Consider the following 19,894-nt stretch of genomic DNA (forward strand, 5'->3'; position numbering starts at 1 on the left):
CACTGGTCCTCTCCCTGTAATGAGGGACTGTGTTAACCACTGGTCCTCTCCCTGTAATGTGTGACTGTGTTAACCACTGGTCCTCTCCKTGTAATGTGTATAGGAGCACCAGCGGCTGGAGACCATCCTGAGCCTGTGTACTGAGCTGGGCCGGGAACAGGGCGGGTCGGCCGTCTCCGACCTGCAGAAGATCAACAAGGAGCTGGAGAAGCTGCAGGAGTCTGATGATGAGTCAGTGTTCTCCGACTCCCCCGGCAGTGGCACCGCTCGGGAAAACGGCTTTGGCACCAAAGCCCGGGAGTACCAGCTGGCTGAGGAGCGGCGGGTCCGCCAGCGCCGCCACAGCGGGCACAGAGAGGCCAGGGATGCCAGGGCCCAGTCACCTGCTGTCAGCCTGCGCAGCATTGTCCCCTCACCCTCCCCTCACCACAGAGCCAGGGTAAGTCCTGGTGACATGTCTAACATTGTCTTGAGACCCGAGGTCTTTCATCGCTAACCCTTTCAACATCAAACAAGCACATCATCTTAGACAGCCAAACATGTGGGTGCACACATACTCACAGTAGAACATGAGTGGGAAAAGTATGAAATGAAAGAAGGAATTCCCCTTGCCTTGTTGTTGATAATTACAGGGTTAGGGAGGGATTTATCAAAGCATCTGCATGACACAGTAACTCATTCRGACATAGCTGTGTGTGTTCACCCATGACAGAGTTGGTGTGAATGTAGAGGAAACTATGCAGAGCAGTGGGGGTTGAGGTATCAGTGTTGTTAAAGATATACGGAATTCTTACACACAGAGTACACCTCCAACYGAGCCCCAGTATGTCACGAGGAAGTCAGTCTCTCTGCACCTAACCCCAGTCTCAGTCCCAGAGCCACTGTTACAGTTCTAGAGGTGCTGTAAAACTGTGGCATTTTCCACTCTAGATCAGTAATGACTTGGTGTGTTTAGTTTTAATGGAGGAGTTCTCTGGGGAATACAGTTACAACCACTCAGACTTTCTGAAAGGAAGGGGAACAGGAAATTACTTTTTCCTCAGTAGAATAACTGTGCGCACTCGTGTGCTGTGTGTAAGATGTTTTGTTAATATTAAAGTACTTATAATACCCGGTACCTACTTTGTAGCTGATATGAATATTTATACCATTACAACAGATAATCATACAAGCTTTGTGTATTTGGAAAATAAAATATGTTGGGGCCTACTTTACTACTTTCATTTGGTACCCAACTACAAGATGAATATTATATTTCATTCCATGTAGAGAATACATTTCCACTATAATTTGTTACAGCTGTGTCAGAGTCCCATTAAATACATTAGTTATTGAACCTTCCAATCCAATCTCTTCTTCCATCTCATATTCCTAAATCCTGGGCAGTGGAACAGTGGAGCAGCCAGTCAGATACTGCCTCTGAAACAGCCCATTAATCCCAGGACTGCTGCCTGCCACGTGAGGCTCTGACTGCTGTTCAGCAGGACTCCTGAAGGCTTCTAACTGGAGGTGGAGCAGGCAGCAGATATGATAGAGGTTGTGATGTGTCAGATACAGTGTGTGCCCGGATGTGTGTGGATTAGATCAGGGGCTGATGACTGGAGCTGATGTTGACTCTCTGGTGGCAGCAGGGCTCTCTTACTGATAGGAGATCATTGAGGCTTGTGCAGTAGACTCCTTGTGAGACAGTAGAGTATTAACCCAGTCCCTGTTCTCCTGAGGGACCTGAATCTCCGCTGCATTACAGACACATGGAAGGGGCATTACTCCCCCTCATTATCGCTGACAGCAATCTGAGGCAGCTCCATCTAACCAATGTACTATTAGCTACAAATCAGAAGGTTGTTAAGAAAACATAAAAACATGTACCATAGCTTTAAATGAGGCATGATCCTGTAGTGGACCGTATCGTGTTTAAGACATGACATCATCACAGTGTTGACAGTAACACACATTGTGAGTAGATAGCGGGGGGTTTAGGCTGGGTTTCTGTAAAACACTCTGTGACAACTGCTGATGTAAAAAGAGCTTTATACAATACATTTGATTGGTTGATTGATTGCTTGATTGCTTGATAGTTTATATTGGTTGATTGATTGATTGATAGTATGTAGGCCCATGGACTGATGATGGCTCTGTAATATCACCAGCAGCAGGCTACGGAGGATGTGCATCTGAAACAGGAAGTGACGCGTATCGAGGAAGAGAGGATCCAGGTGCTGAACAACATAGAAGAGTTGGAGCAGAAGATCAAAGACCTGGACAACCAGATGGAGGAATCCATCAGAGAGGTATGCAGCACAACACAGTACCACACAACACAACATAGCACAACAGAGCACAGCACGGGAGAGTGAATGGAGGGAGCTTCACCCATGCTGTGTGCTATGTGTGTGTGTGTGTGTCAGTGGGGGTTGACATGTGTGTGTTTATGAGTTGGGATACTTTGTGGAGTTAGGAAATGAGTGTTTACAGTGGCTGGGTAATGACAGTAGTTGGGGAGGGGGGGTAGTTTTGGTCCATCTGTGCCTGGCTTTGGGGAGCTAACAATACTGATTTTAAGCTGTGTGTGCGTGTGCGTGCGTGTGCGCGTGCGTGCGTGTGCGCGTGCGTGCGTGTGTGTGTGTGTGCGTGTGTGTGTGGTGCAGATGGAGGTGGAGCGGGCTCTGCTGGAGGGGGAGCAGGACTCTGAGATGGCCCTGCTACATAGGGAGAAGGAGGTACTGGACCAACTCAATGAGAAGATTAGCAGCATTGACAAGACTGTCCTCACAGACAAGTCCCAGGTAACAGCAGCAGACATGTTGTCCATCTCTGTGAGTTGGATGCCATTGCTTTCAGACACAGGGAATGTGAGGCGGAGAGGGGGAGGGAGAGACATACGGTCAGGGTACGTGTGGGAGTTGGGGTTTCAGTGGTGAGAATCTGAGTTGGAGGAATCTACAGTCCAGCCCACGGGTCTGAATACAGTAGGGCAGGCCCTCTTTTCTGCTGCCTCCTTGGTTCCTCCTTTACCTTCACTAACACTCTCTTTCCTTGCTCTCAGTCTTTGCTGTGTTGTGGGTGTTAGTGTGTTCTTACGCGCACGCATGTGTGTGCTCTTGTATACGTGTGTGTTTGTGTGTCCCCACTGCTGTGCAGCACAAAGCCCTGCTCGATGTTGAGAGGGTAAAGGTAGAGTGGTTGGAGGAGCTTGTCTCTGACCAGAGGACCCAGCTGGACACCTGTCCCGAGGCACTAACTCCTAACTGATCCCTCATGCTCCTCAGTTAGTATGGCTGCCTTTCTTCCACTAAAGTGCTTCAGCTTCCCTCTCTGGCTGCCCCTTCTCCGCCTCTCTGGTTGCCCCTCCTTCTCCTCTCTAACTGCTCTTCCTCTCTGGCTGCCCCCTCCTCCTCCTAACTGCCCCCCCCTACTCCTTGTAATCACCCTGGGTTTTCCTTTCTGTTCTGTTTCTGTGGTGCACATAGAGTCCTCCTCTTTGGCCCTTCTCTCCCTTTTATAGATGTCCTCATATCCTCCCTGACTCACTCAGACAGCTCCCTTCTTGTCCCTGGTTTCACTTGATGGCCTTTCTGTTATGGTTCAGACAGAGATGGTCAAATCAAATCAAATGTTATTGGTCACATACACATTTTTTGCAGATATTATTGCGGGTGTAGCAAAATGCTTGTGTTCCTAGCTCCAACAGTGTAGTGGTATCTAAAAATTCACAATAATACACACAAATCTAAAAGTAAATTAATTGAATTAAGAAATATAGAAATATTTGGATGAGCAATGTCGGAGTGGCATTGACTAAAATACAGTACAAAAGATAGTGACTAGTGTTCCATTATTAAAGTGACTATGTACATAGGGCAGCAGCCTCTATGGTGCAGGGCTGAGTAACCGGGTGGTAGCCGGCTAGTGATGGCTATTTAACAGTCTGATGGCATTGAGATAGAAGCTGTATTTCAGTCTCTCAGTCCCAGCTTTGAAACACCTGTACTGACCTACGGATGATAGCGGAGTGAACAGGCCGTGGCTCGGGTGGTTGATGTCCTTTTTGGCCTTCCTGTGACATCGTGTCCTGGAGGGCAGGCCAGTCCCAGCTTTGATARACCTGCCCCTGGTGATGCGTTGGGCAGACCGCACCACCCCCGTCAGGAAGTCAAGGACCAAGTTGCACAGGGTGGGGTGCAGACCCTATTGGTGTGGTAAGCAAATTGAAGTGGGTCTAGGGTGTCAGGTAAGGTAGAGATGATATGATCCTTACCTAGCCTCTCAAAACACTTCATGATGACAGAAGTGAGTGCTACGGGGCGATAGTCATTTAGTTCAGTTACCTTTGCTTTCTTGGGTACAGGAAGAATCGTGGACATCTTGAAGCAAGTGGGGACAGCAGACTGGGATAGGGAGAGATCGAATATGTCCGTAAACACTCCAGCCAGCTGGTCTGCGCATGCTCTGAGGATGTGGCTAGGGATGCTGTCTGGGCCGGCAGCCTTACGAGGGTTAATGTCGGCCACGGAGAAGGAGAGCCCACAGTCCTTGGTAGCGGGCCGTGTTGGTGGCACTGTGTTATCCTCAAAGCGAGCAAAGAAGGTGTTTAGCTTGTCCTGGAGCAAGACGTTGGTGTCTGCAATGTGGATGGTTTTCCCTTTGTAATCCGTGATTCTCTGTAGACCCTGCCACGTACGTCTTGTGTCTGAGCCGTTGAATTGCGACACTTTTTCTCTGGACTGACGTTTTGCCTGTTTGATTGCCTTACAGGGGGAATAACTACACTGTTTGTATTCTACCATATTCCCAGTCACCTTGCCATGGTTAAATGCGGTCGTTCACACTTTCAGTTTTGCGTGAATGCTGCCATCTATCCACGGTTTCTGGTTTGGGTAGGTTTTAATAGTCACAGTGGGAACAACATCCTCTATACCCTTTCTGATTAACTCAGTCACCATGTCCGTGTATACGTCAATGTTATTCTCAGAGGCTACCCGGAACATATTCCAGTCCGTGTGATCAAACCAATCTTGAAGCATGGATTCCAATTGGTCAGACCAGCAGTGAATATACCTTAGCGCGGGTGCTTCCTGTTTGAGTTTCTGCCTACAGGAAGGGAAGAGCAAAATGGAGTTGTGATCTGATTTGCTGAAGGGAGGGTGGGGGAGTGCCTTGTAGGCATTTCGAAAAGGGGAGTAGCAGTGGTCCCATCCAAGAATGGAAAGTGCAGTGACATGAAGTATGTGCTAAGAAGGAGATTGTAGGTTGTTGTTAGCTAGCTAAGGAATTTTATTGGCATTACAGGATAATGGGAGCTCATTATTGTGATCTATTTGTCTGTAAAATGTCAATGTATTTGTCTGTCTGTGAGTTTGAATCCTCCACACAAGGACCCACTCAAAGCCAGTGCATTCTCAACCTTAAATGATGTGCGTGTGTGTGTGTGTGTGTGTGTGCTGTTCGTCAGGATGTTGAGGTGCTGGAGGCGGAGAGGAAGCGTTTTGAGGACCTGGAGTTCCAGCAGCTGGAAAGAGAGAGTGGTCAGGACGAGGGGAAGGAGGGTCAGACCCAGCAACTACTCCGAGAGATAGCAGATTACCAGCGTAGTACTGTCACACGCAAGGAGAGACTCCTGACCCTGAAGAAGCAGTCTACACAGATTACTCAGCAGTCTCAGCGAGAGAAGGACAGCTTCCTGAAAGAGAAGAACAACCTGCTCCTGATGCTTCAGAGGGTAAGAAGGTTTTTGTGTACTGGTTCTGTGTTGTATCTGTATACCTTTACCGTTGTTTGACTGACAGTCTGTGTGTCTCTAGGAGAGGGAGAACCTGGCTTCTCTGGAGAGGAAGTATGCTGAACTGACTGGAGGGCAYACCTTCCCTAACAACCCTGTTGCTATGAAGGAGGTATGATGTACAATACACTACTCACAGTGCATATGTCTGGCCAGCAGATGGCAGCTGTCTGTACTAAGAGCCTCACGGTGCATGACTGAAATGCCTGACAACAGAGGAGGTTCCTTTCTGAAAAACCTCCCATTTTCTATGAATGGAAGACTTTTATCATTTCCATATGTTTCTTCTTTTTTTTTAAACTTTTTTTTTTGCGTTCAATTCCAACATACAGGTACTGCACGGATTGTTGTTGAAAGATAAGACACATAAACAAAAGCAACAAATACATACAAGAAAAAACAACAACAACAAAACATTTAAAATAAAATAAAAATGGCACTAGCAAGACACACCACACCACGAGTGGGTTGGGTTGTGTACATACTTTGAAGGAATCAGTTAATATATACATGTATAGTCCATAAAGAGTAAGGGATCATTGATCAGACACAATCTCTAGTCCCACTGAATCTCCATGTTCACTGTTAGTAATGACCACGTGTCCACAAATTGATCTTGCTTTAATCTTAATCTAAATGTGTGTTTTTTTTTTGTATATTGTTCTTATAATTGCCACTCTTGCCATTTTTTAATTGCCATTTTTCTGGGGCCATTTTTTAATTGCCATTTTTCTGGGGCCATTTTTTAAGTGCCATTTTTCTGGGGCCATTCTTTAATTGCCATTCTTTCTGGGGCCATTATTTAATTGCCATTCTTTCTGGGACCATCTTAATGCAGAGATTTTTTAGCTGCAATGAAAAGTATTTGTAACAAATATAATTTTTTTCTTTCTAACACCATGTCCGACTTGGATCCAAGAATGGCTAACATGGGATCTGTGGGTTCTGAAAAAAACTACTCTTTCCCACTGAATTCCCCTCCATGAATTTGCATTGGTAACTTTATGAGCTTCAGAGAATATATCTAACCATGTCTCTTCACTTATATCTTGATGAAGTTCACCTTCCCACCTCCAATAATAATGTATAAATGTGTTATCTTGTTTCATGGCTGATAAAGCACTGTATAAGTTAGTTGTCTGTTGTCTGTATTGTTCCATGGCCGTGGGGGTGCCTTGTAACCTTATCCAGTTTTGGTGTTTGGATAGAAAGCTTCGTACTTGTAGATACCTGAAGAAGTCTGACCTTGGTATATTAAACTCAGAGCTCAGCCTTTCAAATTATTTTAGAGTACCCTTTTCATATAATTGATGGACGTATTGAAGTTTCAAATGTGCCCAGTTTCTAAAACCTGTGTCTAATTGTAGTGGCTTAAAACCCTTCATATGTACAATGGGTGATAACGCTGAGATTCCTGTAGGAAGGTTGAAAACTTGCTGCGTCTCTTTCCYTTCTTTTTATGTGGTTCCTGCCCATTTTCCACAACTCACTCAATATATTTTCCTCAGTCAATGGGAGTACAGGCAGAGGGACAAAAGTAAAGTCTGACTTTTCTATTTCCAGCCATCTTGTACCTGCAGCTTCAGACATTCTGTCATGGCCCTAAATTGGGTTGCAAGCCAGTAATGTTTCAGATTGGGGAGTGCACATCCTCCCTGTTTTAATTTAATTTTTTATTTTTATTGTAGTACTTTATATCTGACCCTGGGATGTCGTCCCTGCCAGATACATCTGGAGATGAGTTTGTCTAATAGCACAAACAGATTTTGGTGGTCAAATTGGAAGTGTTTGAAAGGGGAACAATAATCTAGGTAATACGTTCATTCGAATTGATTCTACACTTCCCGATAGGGTGAGGGGCAGCGCAGACCAGCAGTCCAGATCTCCTTTGATTCTATCTATCAGCTTGGTGTAGTTGGCTTTGTATAACTTATCAAGATCAGCAGCTATAGTATTTCCTAGATATGTGATAGCTTCATTTGACTACTTAAAAGAGAACAATGTTTTTATATAGGGGGTGATATGTGTATTTAAGGCCAGTGCTACCGTTTTATTAACATTCATATTGTACCTGGAGTAACTGCCAAATTGATTTAAGACGTTCTATTAGCTTTGGGACAGACTTCACAGGATCAGACATAGCAGACCTATACTACAACATCGTCAGCGTACAATGATATTTTATGCATTTCATCCCCAACCTTTATTCCTTTAACATGTTGATGTATCTGTTCTGGTCTGTGCAGCACTTTCGCTTTCTAGAGGAGAGGAGGCGGGGCAGTAAGGAGAACTCCTCCCACCTCAGTGACACTCTGCCCCGTAAGAGGAGCCAGCAGGCCCTCAGTCACTACAGCAGCTCTACCCTGGGCCGTAGCCTCTCCCCTAAGGTGAGCATGGGGGACCAACCGCCCCCCCCCCCCCATGGGCCGTAGCCTCTCCCCTAAGGTGAGCATGGGGACCAACCCCCCCCCCCCCCTGGGCCGTAGCCTCTCCCCTAAGGTGAGCATGGAGGACCAACCCCCCCCCTGGGCCGCAGCCTGTCCCTAAGGTGAGCATGGGGGACCAACCTCTCTCCCTGGCCGCAGCCTGTCCCTAAGGTGAGCATGGGGGACCAACCTCCCCTCCCTGGGCCGCAGCCTGTCCCTAAGGTAAGCATGGGGGACCAACTCATCTCTCTGGGCCGCAACCTGTCCCTAAGGTGAGCATAGGCAACCACACCTCCACTTCCTGGGCCGCAGCCTGTCCCCTAAGGTGAGCATGGGGACACACCTCACCTCCCTGAGCCGCAGCCTGTCCCCTAAGGTGAGCATGGGGGACCAACCTCCTCTCCTGGGCCGCAGCCTGCCCCTAAGGTGAGCATGGGGGACCAACCTCCCCTCCCTGGGCCGCAGCCTGTCCCCTAAGGTGAGCATGGGGGACCAACCTCATCTCTCTGGGCCGCAACCTGTCCCTAAGGTGAGCATGGCAACCAACCTCCACTTCCTGGGCCGCAGCCTGTCCCCTAAGGTGAGCATGGGGGACACACCTCACCTCCCTGAGCCGCAGCCTGTCCCCTAAGGTGAGCATGGGGGCCAACCTCCCTCCCTGGGCCGCAGCCTGTCCTAAGGGTGAGCATGGGGGACCCAACCTCCCCTCCCTGGGCCGCAGCCTGTCCCCTAAGGTGAGCATGGGGGACCAACCTCATCTCTCTGGGCCGCAACCTGTCCCCTAAGGTGAGCATGGGGCAACCAACCTCCACTTCCCTGGGCCGCAGCCTGTCCCCTAAGGTGAGCATGGGGACACACCTCACCTCCCTGGGCTGCAGCCTGTCCCCTAATGTGAGCATGGGGAGCCAGACCAACCTCCTCTTCCTGGGGAGCCTTTCCCCTAAGGTGAGCATGGGGGACCAACCTCCCCTCCCTGGGCCGCAGCCTGTCCCCTAAGGGGAGCATAGGCAACCAGCCTCCTTTTCCTGGGGGCAGCCTGTTCCTAAGGTGAGCATGGGGGACCAACCTCACCTCCCTGGGCCGCAGCCTGTCCCCTAAGGTGAGCATGGGGGACCAACCTCCCTCCCTGGGCTGCAGCCTGTCCCCTAATGTGAGCATAGGGAGCCAGACCAACCTCCCTCCCTGGGCTGCAGCCTGTCCCCTAGGTGAGCATGGGGGACCAACCTCCTCTCCTGGGCCGCAGCCTGTCCCCTAAGGTGAGCATGGGGGACCAACCTCCCCTCCCTGGGCCGCAGCCTGTCCCCTAAGGTGAGCATGGGGGACCAACCTCATCTCTCTGGGCCGCAACCTGTCCCCTAAGGTGAGCATAGGCAACCAACCTCCACTTCCTGGGCCGCAGCCTGTCCCTAAGGTGAGCATGGGGACACAACTCACCTCCCTGGGCCGCAGCCTGTCCCCTAAGGTGAGCATGGGGCACCTCACCTCCCTGGGGCTGCAGCCTGTCCCCTAATGTGAGCATGGGGGAGCCAGACCAACCTCCTCTTCCTGGGGGCAGCCTGTCCCCTAAGGTGAGCATGGGGGACCAACCTCCCTCCCTGGGCCGCAGCCTGTCCCCTAAGGGGAGCATAGGCAACGCCTCCTTTTCCTGGGGGCAGCCTGTCCCCTAAGGTGAAGCTGGGGGCCAACCTCCCCTCCCTGGGCTGCAGCCTGTCCCCTAATGTGAGCATGGGGGAGCCAGACCAACCTCCCTCCCTGGGCTGCAGCCTGTCCCCTATGTGAGCATGGGGGAGCCAGACCAACCTCCTCTTCCTGGGGGCAGCATGTCCCCTAATGTGAGCATAGGCAACCAACCTCCCCCCTGGGCTGCAGCCTGTCCCCTAATGTGAGCATGGGGGAGCCAGACCAACCTCCTCTTCCTGGGGGCTAGCAATGTCCCCTAAGGTGAGCATGGGGGAGCCAGACCAACCTCCTCTTCCTGGGGGCAGCCTGTCCCCCAAGGTGAGCATTTGGGGAACCAGATCAACCTCTCCTCCCTAGGGCGTGCTGGGCAGAGGACAACCACAGGGGTTAGATCAGCAGTGCACAACTCTAGTCCCTCAGGACCTTAATTTCTCTAAATGTAATCATTAATTGATAATGCCATTGAATCCCAGAGTCCCCGCATCTGATTACTGGAGCATTGGGTTAGAGAGACACTTACCAGGTCATCTCACTCTCTGTTGTGTCCGTCTGTCTACTCTGCAGTCCCACCTGCCCCTGTCCCAGAGCTCCAGCTGTGGTAGTATCATCCCCCGGGGCTTCTCTATCTCTCCCAGAGTTCTGGAAACTCGACGCCTGCTCAAGGGTGAGCAAAAACAGTTTTTTGTTTTGTGAACTTATGTGCATGTCTGGGCATACTTCAATTTGTATTTTGTTTTTATGATGATGACCTATTGTCTAGAAGTTCAATATTAGTTGTCCGTAGCTTATGGCTGCCTACACCATAACCCCACCACCACCATGGGGCACTCTGTTCACAACGTTGACATCAGCAAACCACTTACCCACACGACGCCATACGCCCAATACAGTTGAAACCGGGATTAATCTGGGAAGAGCACACTTCTCCAGTGTGTCAGTGGCTATCGAAGGTGAGCATTTTCCCACTGAAGTCAGTTACGACGCCGAACTGCAGTCAGGTCAAGACCCTGGTGAGGAGGATGAGCACGCAAATGAGCTTCCCTGAGACAGTTTCTGACAGTTTGTGCAGAAATTCTTTGCTTGTGCAAACCTACAGTGTCATCAGCTGTCCGGGTGGCTGGTTTAAGACGATCCCGCAGGTGAAGAAACCGAATGTGGAGGTCCTGGGCTGACATGGTTACACATGGTCTGTAGTTGTCGGGCCGGTTGGACGCACTGCCAAATTCTCTAAAACGACGTCGGAGGCGGCTTATGGTAGAGACATGAACATTACATTCCTTCAGTCAGCATGCCAATTGCACTCTCCCTCAACTTGAGACATCTGTGGCATTGTGTTGTGTGACAAAACTGCACATTTTAGAGTGGCCAGCACAAGATGCACGTGTGTAATGATCATGCTGTTTCATGATATGCCACACCTGTCAGGTGGATGGATTATCTTGGCAATGGAGAAATGCTCACTAACAGGGATGTAAACACATTTGTGCACAACATTTTAGAGAAATAAGCTTTTTGTACAAATGGAACATTTCTGGGATCTTTTATTTCAACTCATGAAACATGGGACCAACACTTAACATGTTCCGTTTATATTTTTGGTCAGTGTTGTAACACCATCTCATTATCTCTCTGTCTCTCTCTAGCTTTTCTCTAATCATTCATGGATTCCCTGCCTCTCTCCGTACCTGCTGCCTGTTTCTCACGGCATGCTAGCTACATGCTGCAGAGATAGACATTCATAGCTTTTCCTTTCTTGAGTGGTCAATATTGCATGTCAGTCTGTTAGTTAACATGGACTGCCACAGGGCATCTTTCCCCCAGTGTCCATTAGCATCGGTCTGAGCAGGAAAGACATATTCAGCTATACTCTGATAGTATCTCAAGCAGAAGTAACTAGAGCCTTTGGGAACAGGTCTGAGGGGGTTGAATGACCATGCCCATTTCAGTGTTGGAGGGGAATATACTATTTGTGTATCAGCAATGCCCTCTGACCAACTGCAAATAAGTTGGGACAGTTAACCAGCAACAAACATTTTAAAATGTTTAATCTAATCTGATAAAACGCTTCATAAAGAGTATGTCTGTCTGTGTGTCCTTCTGTCTCTCAGCAGGCCATAGCCACCTGTACATGAGTGAGAACAGACAGAGACTGGTTGACCTGTGTAGCAGGACCGTGTCTGAGTCCAATGTCTTCCTGGACCCCTTCCACTACGCAGACAATGGCCATGGCTTTGACACGCTCAGTATGGACAGCTCTGACAGCATGGAGACCAGCATCTCTGCCTGCTCCCCAGGACCACCACTCCTCGCAGGTGTGAAATAGGAGCATACTGAATAGGACCATTGTTCAAGTAGAACAATGATTCAAGTAGGCCCACTGTTAAAGTATGCCACTTTTTAGCTCCGTGTGACATTAGTTTAAAGAGCATTTTTATTCAGAGGAGAACCGGGGGGCATGGCATGTAAGAGACATGTTATGAATTAGAGAGATGTGACTCAGCATCATTCCATATTATGGTTCTTTACACGTTCTGTGATTTTAAGCGAAGCGTGCAGGGTGAGGCTGAGTGAACGGTTCAGTAGTGAAGCTGAGTGAAGCGTTCAGGTGTGAAGCTGTGTGAAGCATTCAGGTGTGAAGGGCAGGAGTGAAGCTGAGTGAAGTTCAGCGTGAAGCTGAGTGAAGTGTTCAGGCGTGAAGCTGAGTGAAGCGTTCAGGCGTGAAGCTGAGTGAAGTGTTCAGCGTGAAGCTGAGTGAAGCGTTCAGGGTGAAGCGAGTGAAGCGTTCAGGAGTGAGCTGAGTGAAGCGTTCAGTGGTGAAGCTGAGTGAAGCGTTTCAGGCTGAAGCTGAGTGAAGCGTGCAGGCGTGAAGCTGAGTTGAAAGCGTGCAGGTGTGAAGCTGAGTGAAGCTGTGCAGGGGTGAAGCTGAGTGAGCGTGCAGGGTCGTGAAGCTAGTTGAAGCGGGCAGGTGTGAAGCTGAGTGAAAGCGGGCAGGGTTGAAGCTGAGTGAAGGGGCAGGAGTGAAGCTGAGTGGTGTGGTTCAGGTGTGAAGTCGTGAGTGATTGAGTTTGTTCAGGCTGTGAGCTGAGTGAAGCGGGCAGGTGTGAAGCTGAGTGAAGCGTTCAGGTGTGAAGCTGAGTGAAGCGGGCAGGAGTGAAGCTGAGTGAAGTGTTCAGGAGTGAAGCTGAACGAAGCATGCAGGAGTGAGGCAGGGTGAGAGCCCCAGTTGGAGGGCTGACTAGCAGGAAGTGGGGTGGCTGAGGCTGGTGCAGAAGGGTCAGGTTACACACACAGCTGAGGTTTCAGTGAAGGGGCCCAGCCACCGTGGAGATCCAGCCCATCAGTACTGTTACTGTGTCGCTGGGATAGTGCCAAGAGGCTGAATCTGATGTGAGTAAAGAGCTTGTTTGTGTGCTTGTTTGTTGGTGCTTGGTTGTCTGTTGTAGAGAAGAGGCTGTGTTTGTTTAAACCAAAAGTATGCTTTTTGGATCCTTTGTTGTTACGTGTGTGTTATTGTCTTTAATCAAGTACTAGTACTTTGTCAACCATGTTCTTGTCAGAAATAATCAGTTAGATGAAATCAGTTGAACCCTCAGACAAAAGTTGATTATGCTTAACAGACACATGGTTCTGCAGACTGTTTTCCATTAGATCTCATGCTCTTCCAWGTGAAACTATTAGATTCACTCTAAATCTTTAGGATATCCTGTTACAATGGGAAAACAATGTTTATTTATAGATCTCTGCATGTGTCGGCAGGTAGCCTATAAAGAAACACATTTATCAACATAAGAGGTCTCCAAATCATTACTCTGAATTGACCGAGGTGGACCAGAACATTTACTTGTGGGATCAGAACATTTTATTTTGTTAGTGAGGATGCTGAACGTGTCTTGGCCATATGTTGTCCAGCTGTCTCACACCCAGTTTAATAAGCAGAAGAGGTGTTTTTTAATAAGCAGAAGAGGTGTGTTTTCTACTTTACTGATTCTGTACACCTAGGACCACCCTGAAAGTTAAAATTGGTTAAGTGTGTGTGAGAGTTAAATAAAGGTCACGTTTAAAAAATAAAAAAGTGTGTGAGTGTGATCTTGGTCAGTCCATGCAGTATATACAGGATGGAAAAATATGAGAGCAAATGTATGGTCTATACGTTGTACAGAATGTGATGGTATGACTGGTGCAGAGGTGCAGTGTTTGTTAACTTTATAGTAAGGGCCCTGGTCTGGAATTTAACTCACACTTAATAGGTTCCAGGATGGACAGTCCTTTTTCTGGTGGGCGTGTGTACTCTCCTTGCTTTGTGTTTATGAAACCTTTTTCCACAGTGCCAGCAGATCCAACGTAGGAAAGATTAAGGAGATGGAACGTTTGTTACGAGAAGCCCAGGCTGACAAGCATCGACTCCTTGAGCACAAGGTAATGAAGCCTTCATAACTAAAACCATCTCTACTGTCCTTTTTGTGTGTGTGTGTTGACCATGCTGTAACTTTCTGTGTGTGGCGTGTATAGGAGCGTGAGATGGAGGTGCGTAGGCAGGCCCTGGAGGAGGAGCGGAGGAGGAGGGAGGACCTGGAGAAGAGACTGCAGGAGGAGACCAGCAGGAGGCAGAAAATGATCGAGAGGGAGGTGAAGTTACGCGAGAAACAGAGGGCACAGGTGAGAGATCCAGAAAGGGATGGGCCAATAATCATAATACCAATCATTTCAGATGCATGGTAATTTAATTAGGCCATAGCTTTAAAATGCTTTAAAGCAACTATGACATTTGAAAGAAAAATGTTTATCAGATCTTTAGCTTTCAGGCATGGGCTCTACACAGACCAYACACCTCTGACCCCTGTCCCCAGGCCCGGCCGCTGACACGCTACCTCCCTCAGAGGAAGGATGACTTTGACCTCCATGGTCACATCGAGGCAGCTGGACACAACCCAGACAACTGCTACCACCTGGCCATCACAAATAAAACCTGCAGAGGGTTCCTGGTCAAGATGGGTGGTAAGATCAAGACCTGGAAAAAACGCTGGTTTGTCTTTGACCGGAACCGCAAGACCCTGGCCTACTACGCAGGTACCTACTACTATCTCTCCCTCTCTTTCTCTCTCCTTCTTCTACTTCTGATATTCTCTCTCTCTCTCTCTTCTCTCTCTTCTATCTCTTCTCTCTCTCTTCTCTCTCTGTCTGTTGCAGCTGTAAATGGTAGATTAATCAGAGCACTGCAAGAAAAGCAGTGATGACATCATCACCATCAAGCTATGCTGTTTTACTCTGGAAATCTAGGAAGAGCTTTGATTCAAGTGTTTTTTGTTTCACCACCCATAAACATGGTCATTCCAGTGCTACAGTCTGTGCTCTCTTACAGACAAACATGAGGTCAAGATGAAAGGGGTCATATACTTCCAAGCTATAGAAGAGGTTTACTATGACCATTTAAAGAATGCACACAAGGTAAGGGACAAATTATATACACATTTAAAGTATTGAAGTATCCGTATTTTATGCTAAGAAACATTTTTTTTTTTTAACTATAGTGACATTGCTTTTCTTTTTGCTCCGTCCACCCTCCCTTCCAGAGCCCCAACCCATGTCTGACGTTTAGTGTGAAGACCCATGACAGGGTGTACTACATGGTGTCTCCCTCCCCTGAGGCTATGCGCATCTGGATGGACGTCATCGTTACAGGGGCGGAGGGATACATGCAATTCATGGTCTAAACCAGTGGCGGCTGGTGATTGGCTGAATGCCCGGGGCGCGAGGTGGTTGGAATTGTCAACAAAGCAGCATGACATATGATGCCAAGTTTTCGAGCTACTGGTAGTTTCTTTGAGAAGATATATAAAGCGATCTGTGCATTTGAACAACAGCATAAATGACCACTGCTGCACATGCTGCCACTGTTTTGAACAGATTAGATTATACTATTTAGAATGAGAAGCAGGTCATGAACGAACGGGAACGTAACAAGCATGCAGATGCAGTAAGTGAAAACACATTATCTAACTGGTGTAATATAGCTAATATACTGTCACAAAGCATGATGCGCTAGCCACTTCATTCTGAATATTTTCCATATTTCCGAGTTAGATATTAGTTTAGAAAGACTTGTAATTGGCATGGGAGCTAACTACCTAGCAAGTTACCAGATAGCTATAACTAGCTAGCTGCTTGTCAAAGGTAGATAACTGGTTAATTTTACAAAACAATCTCCTAAACTATTTCTCAATGTTTATAAAAATGACTATCTGGCTTAATTAATTTGATCATGCTGTTTCAGTCCACACTACATGTCGCCCTGTCACCTACGAGAGAACCAAATGAACAACATGGGGGGAAACAATACAATTGGCCAGCCACCGTCATGCTTTTTTGTCCTACCAGATCCCCAATGAGAAAGTTCTAGCTAGTGTATCCCTCTGTCTTTCGACACTTGTTGGATGTAGATGTCAGGTCCCAGGCTCCAATGACCGTTATGGCTATTTATTTACAAGTTAATTACAATTAGATTGTTGCTTTAGCGCCATCTGTACTTGATAGAGCACACATCTGTACCTGATCTGGTGCGAGAGACTCATTGGGAGGGAGTCTAGAACAGAGCCAGGAGTTCTGATAGAGCATGCATTTGAGCGTCCCAGGACAGTCCATTAACTTTGTACTGTTATAATTTATGCTAAGAAATCCTGCGATTTCATTGGGGCAGTTCCCCCTCATAGCAAATAGCTGGCAAGACAATATAAGCAATGTTTGCATGGCATATGCACCCGCGAGGGACAGAGTAGTAAGTAACTGAACAGCTGTTTTTTATTTTTTTAATAGGAACATGTACACATTTACTGCACTTTTATGAGCATTTAAAACATAATTCATTAATTATATAATATATTCTGTATTTTTATATGAGTATTTTTTATACAAATATTTTTTGTTGACCAATCACAATTGGGGCACTGCCCCTAACGCCCTAATGGGCGGGCCGCTACTGGTCTAAACAACCCCCCATCCTGACCCCAGACTCTCAGATGACTAACAATCAGGGAATATACTCTCCTCCAGTCCCATCGGTGCCTAAAAGACAAAACAAGTTGACTGGTCAGGTTTGAGAACCTCTGTGACCTCAGCACAATACCCTTCTGGTTTTTAGCTTTGTAACCACTTTTATTTCCGTCTTACTTCAGTGAGCCCAGCTCTCTCCTCCTCTTCCGGATTCAGCTGATGTAATGGTAATCTGATACTTCGCAGTCTAGCAGGGAAGGACTTCCTATGGAGGATTGGGTGCCCAGTGCCGCTTGTTCATTCGGAAAGGACTTACTCAGAAGATTGTGATACTTATCGCTTTACGTTTGGAGAGGAGCCTTTTGGCACCTTAACATGGTTTACCCTCATAATATTTCAGGACTGTTAATGACCCAGAGTCTATGTCTGAGGTGTATTATGTAGTCTGATAGGCTCACAGTGTACTAGAGATTACTGCCCATTCAGGACAAGATACTTCTCTTCCATTGTGGCATAGTGAGATTACACATCGAATCCTTTAAAGTAGAATATATTATTCATATTATTTATGAGTAGAATCATAGGATTGAGACTGCCATTGGATATAATATTATAATATATGCCATTTCACAGACGCTTTAATCCAAAGCGATTTACTGTCATGCATGAATGTATTTCACGTACGGGTAGTCCCGGGAATCAAACCCACTACCCTGGCGTTGCAAGGCCCATGCACTACCAATTGAGCTAACGCCTCTACTTCTCTGGGTTGAGAAGAGGACCAGGGCCTGGTTTCCCAAAAGCATCTTAAGGCTCAATGGTTCTAAAGATGAATTTAGCCTTAAGATGCTTTTGGGAAACCGGGCCCAGATTGATTAAAGGAACACAAGCTGTCCCATCCTTTTCATCATCCAAATTGACCTGGCTGTTGATTGGTCAACCAAAGCTCTCCCTCTGTTTTCCTTCCAGCTGGACAGTCTCTTTTTTTCCCTCAAACACTCCCTCTCTCTCCGAGGCCAAACCCTCCAGAGACTGTCTAGCATCTGCACAGACTGAGAGGACAATATGTCCCTCCAGTGGAAAACCCAAGGTGATGCACATCACCGATGTTTGTCCTTTGTACCCTACTGTTGCTCAGGAACATGGAGATAACAGGGGAAACCCTGAAACACCAGGGACTTGAAGGGTTTGAAAGTACCTCTCTCAGCACTATGTACCAAAGACATACCATGTCTCTATTTAATATGGAAATAATGGAAATGGAACCTTAAGGCTCCACAAAGGGCTACTTACCGGGTGTGGAAGGCATTGACACTGTGTGTGTGTGTGTGTGCGCGTGCGTGCGTGCGCCATACAGCTAAAATAAGTTAGCAAAAACATTCCAGGGCACTTCCAGTACTAGTTCAAATGAAATGTTTTAATGGAGCGTGGCATTGTATATTGTGCCTTTATGTGAGTTGTGTTTTATGACATGTAGTGTAATATCATGCTGCCAGTGGGCTGGGTGCAGCTCCCTACCCGATTAATGGGCTCATTCATTTCTGAAAGTTTGAGAAGCGTTGCGTCGTGCCTAAGAACAGCCCTTAGCCGTGGTATATTGGCCATATATCACAAACCCCGAGGAGCTTATTGCTATTATAAACTGGTTACAAACGTAATTAGAGCAGAAAAACTAAACGTTTTGTCATACCCGTGGTATACGGTCTGATATACCATGGCTTTCAGCCAATCAGAATTCAGGGCTCAAACCACCCAGTTTATAATTTGAGTTAATACACAGTCGCTATAAACCTGTGCAGTACTTGGATATACTTACTACTTTTAAAATTACTTTTTGGGTCACAAATAATGGCACATTAATTTATATTAGTTTAATTTTCTTTTTGTTGTTTAACAAATATATTAATATTTGTCAGTAGTATGTGCATGTTGAACATACAAATCAGCTATTTGTGTGAAACCAAAGAGCAATGCAATCTGCAGTATTCTAGGGAGATATATGAAGTCATGGAAAAAAGAAAATGCGATTCTACTTATTTGACCCAGGTATCTTAGCTGATATATTTGTAATTATGACTGTGATAAAAAAAAGTTATGATAATTGTAAGATGTAATGATACTGAAATGGCTCCCTCATTCACCATGAACTCACAGGTAGAATGTAGTAGCAAGGTCGCTGACTGTCAATGAGGTGACTGCGGGAGTGCACACGAGACCAAAGGGACTTCTCTGACAGTGTTGCGGAGGTGACAGCAGGTTAGCTCACAGGGAATCTTTCACAGTGTTATGAAGAGGTGACTGACAAGCTCTCTGTGACCAGTTGTCTTTTAAAGGAGGATCCCCTATGTGCTCAGTCTGTGTGACTACACAATACGGGCACACTTTTCAGGTATTATCCATGTATAAGTTACCAAGGAAAGAATTCAACATATCTGCAACACTTTTTTGATGCATTTAAAATATATGTTTTGTATTTTTATATGAACAGTGTTATTGTTAATCCTGCATGTTTTTTAAACAAATGTAAGAATAAATCATATATGTTTACTAATTTGTTTCATTTTACTATTGTTATTCCACTATTTATACTTCAGTCCTAAATATTTTGTCAAATATTGTATTGAGCGTGTTGCTCTAACAAGGAGAGGAAGTAACTTTGAGATCCAACTGCTACAAAGGGAGGCTTACTGGATATCCTATCTAAAAACATTGACCCCTAGTGGTCTGAATATTGACTTTGAACAATTCTCTCTTTTATGAACAAATCTTATACATTTATATATTCTTTCTACAGCTTATTAGCGTACACCTAATATGTTCCCCCTGTTGATGATGCTTATTATGCATTCAGGTTGAACCAACAAATATGAAATGAACTAGGAGACAATTAAATATGTGAAATTGAATTCAACAATAATGTATGTTGATGCTAATATTATGTACAATATTCAATTATGTTTCCATATGATAACAATAGCCTAATATATTTAATATGCCATGAACTATTATTTTTTGACAGTTT

At 46.5% G+C, this 19,894-nt stretch overlaps 1 protein-coding gene across 4 annotated transcripts in view; it reads left to right on the forward strand.

Moving 5' to 3' along the window:
• LOC111964269 (pleckstrin homology-like domain family B member 2) overlaps positions 1 to 19,423 on the forward strand; it is a 22,799-nt gene extending 3,376 nt beyond the window's left edge. The window contains exons 2-14 of one of the 4 annotated variants that reach the window (XM_070443682.1): positions 104 to 439; positions 2,151 to 2,291; positions 2,649 to 2,786; positions 5,453 to 5,719; positions 5,802 to 5,891; positions 8,026 to 8,166; positions 10,450 to 10,549; positions 11,994 to 12,190; positions 14,209 to 14,301; positions 14,395 to 14,541; positions 14,733 to 14,952; positions 15,245 to 15,330; positions 15,456 to 19,423. In XM_070443682.1, coding sequence (XP_070299783.1) covers positions 104 to 439; positions 2,151 to 2,291; positions 2,649 to 2,786; positions 5,453 to 5,719; positions 5,802 to 5,891; positions 8,026 to 8,166; positions 10,450 to 10,549; positions 11,994 to 12,190; positions 14,209 to 14,301; positions 14,395 to 14,541; positions 14,733 to 14,952; positions 15,245 to 15,330; positions 15,456 to 15,596 — 2,097 coding nt within the window. In that variant the 3' untranslated portion in view covers positions 15,597 to 19,423. The remainder of the gene's footprint in view (positions 1 to 103; positions 440 to 2,150; positions 2,292 to 2,648; positions 2,787 to 5,452; positions 5,720 to 5,801; positions 5,892 to 8,025; positions 8,167 to 10,449; positions 10,550 to 11,993; positions 12,191 to 14,208; positions 14,302 to 14,394; positions 14,542 to 14,732; positions 14,953 to 15,244; positions 15,331 to 15,455) is intronic. The other 3 variants (XM_070443684.1, XM_070443683.1, XM_070443686.1) reach the window with 3 other exon arrangements.
• Positions 19,424 to 19,894: the final 471 nt, after the last annotated feature.

This window comes from Salvelinus sp. IW2-2015, linkage group LG5 (assembly GCF_002910315.2).
Source record: "Salvelinus sp. IW2-2015 linkage group LG5, ASM291031v2, whole genome shotgun sequence".
Taxonomy (NCBI): Eukaryota; Metazoa; Chordata; class Actinopteri; order Salmoniformes; family Salmonidae; genus Salvelinus; species Salvelinus sp. IW2-2015.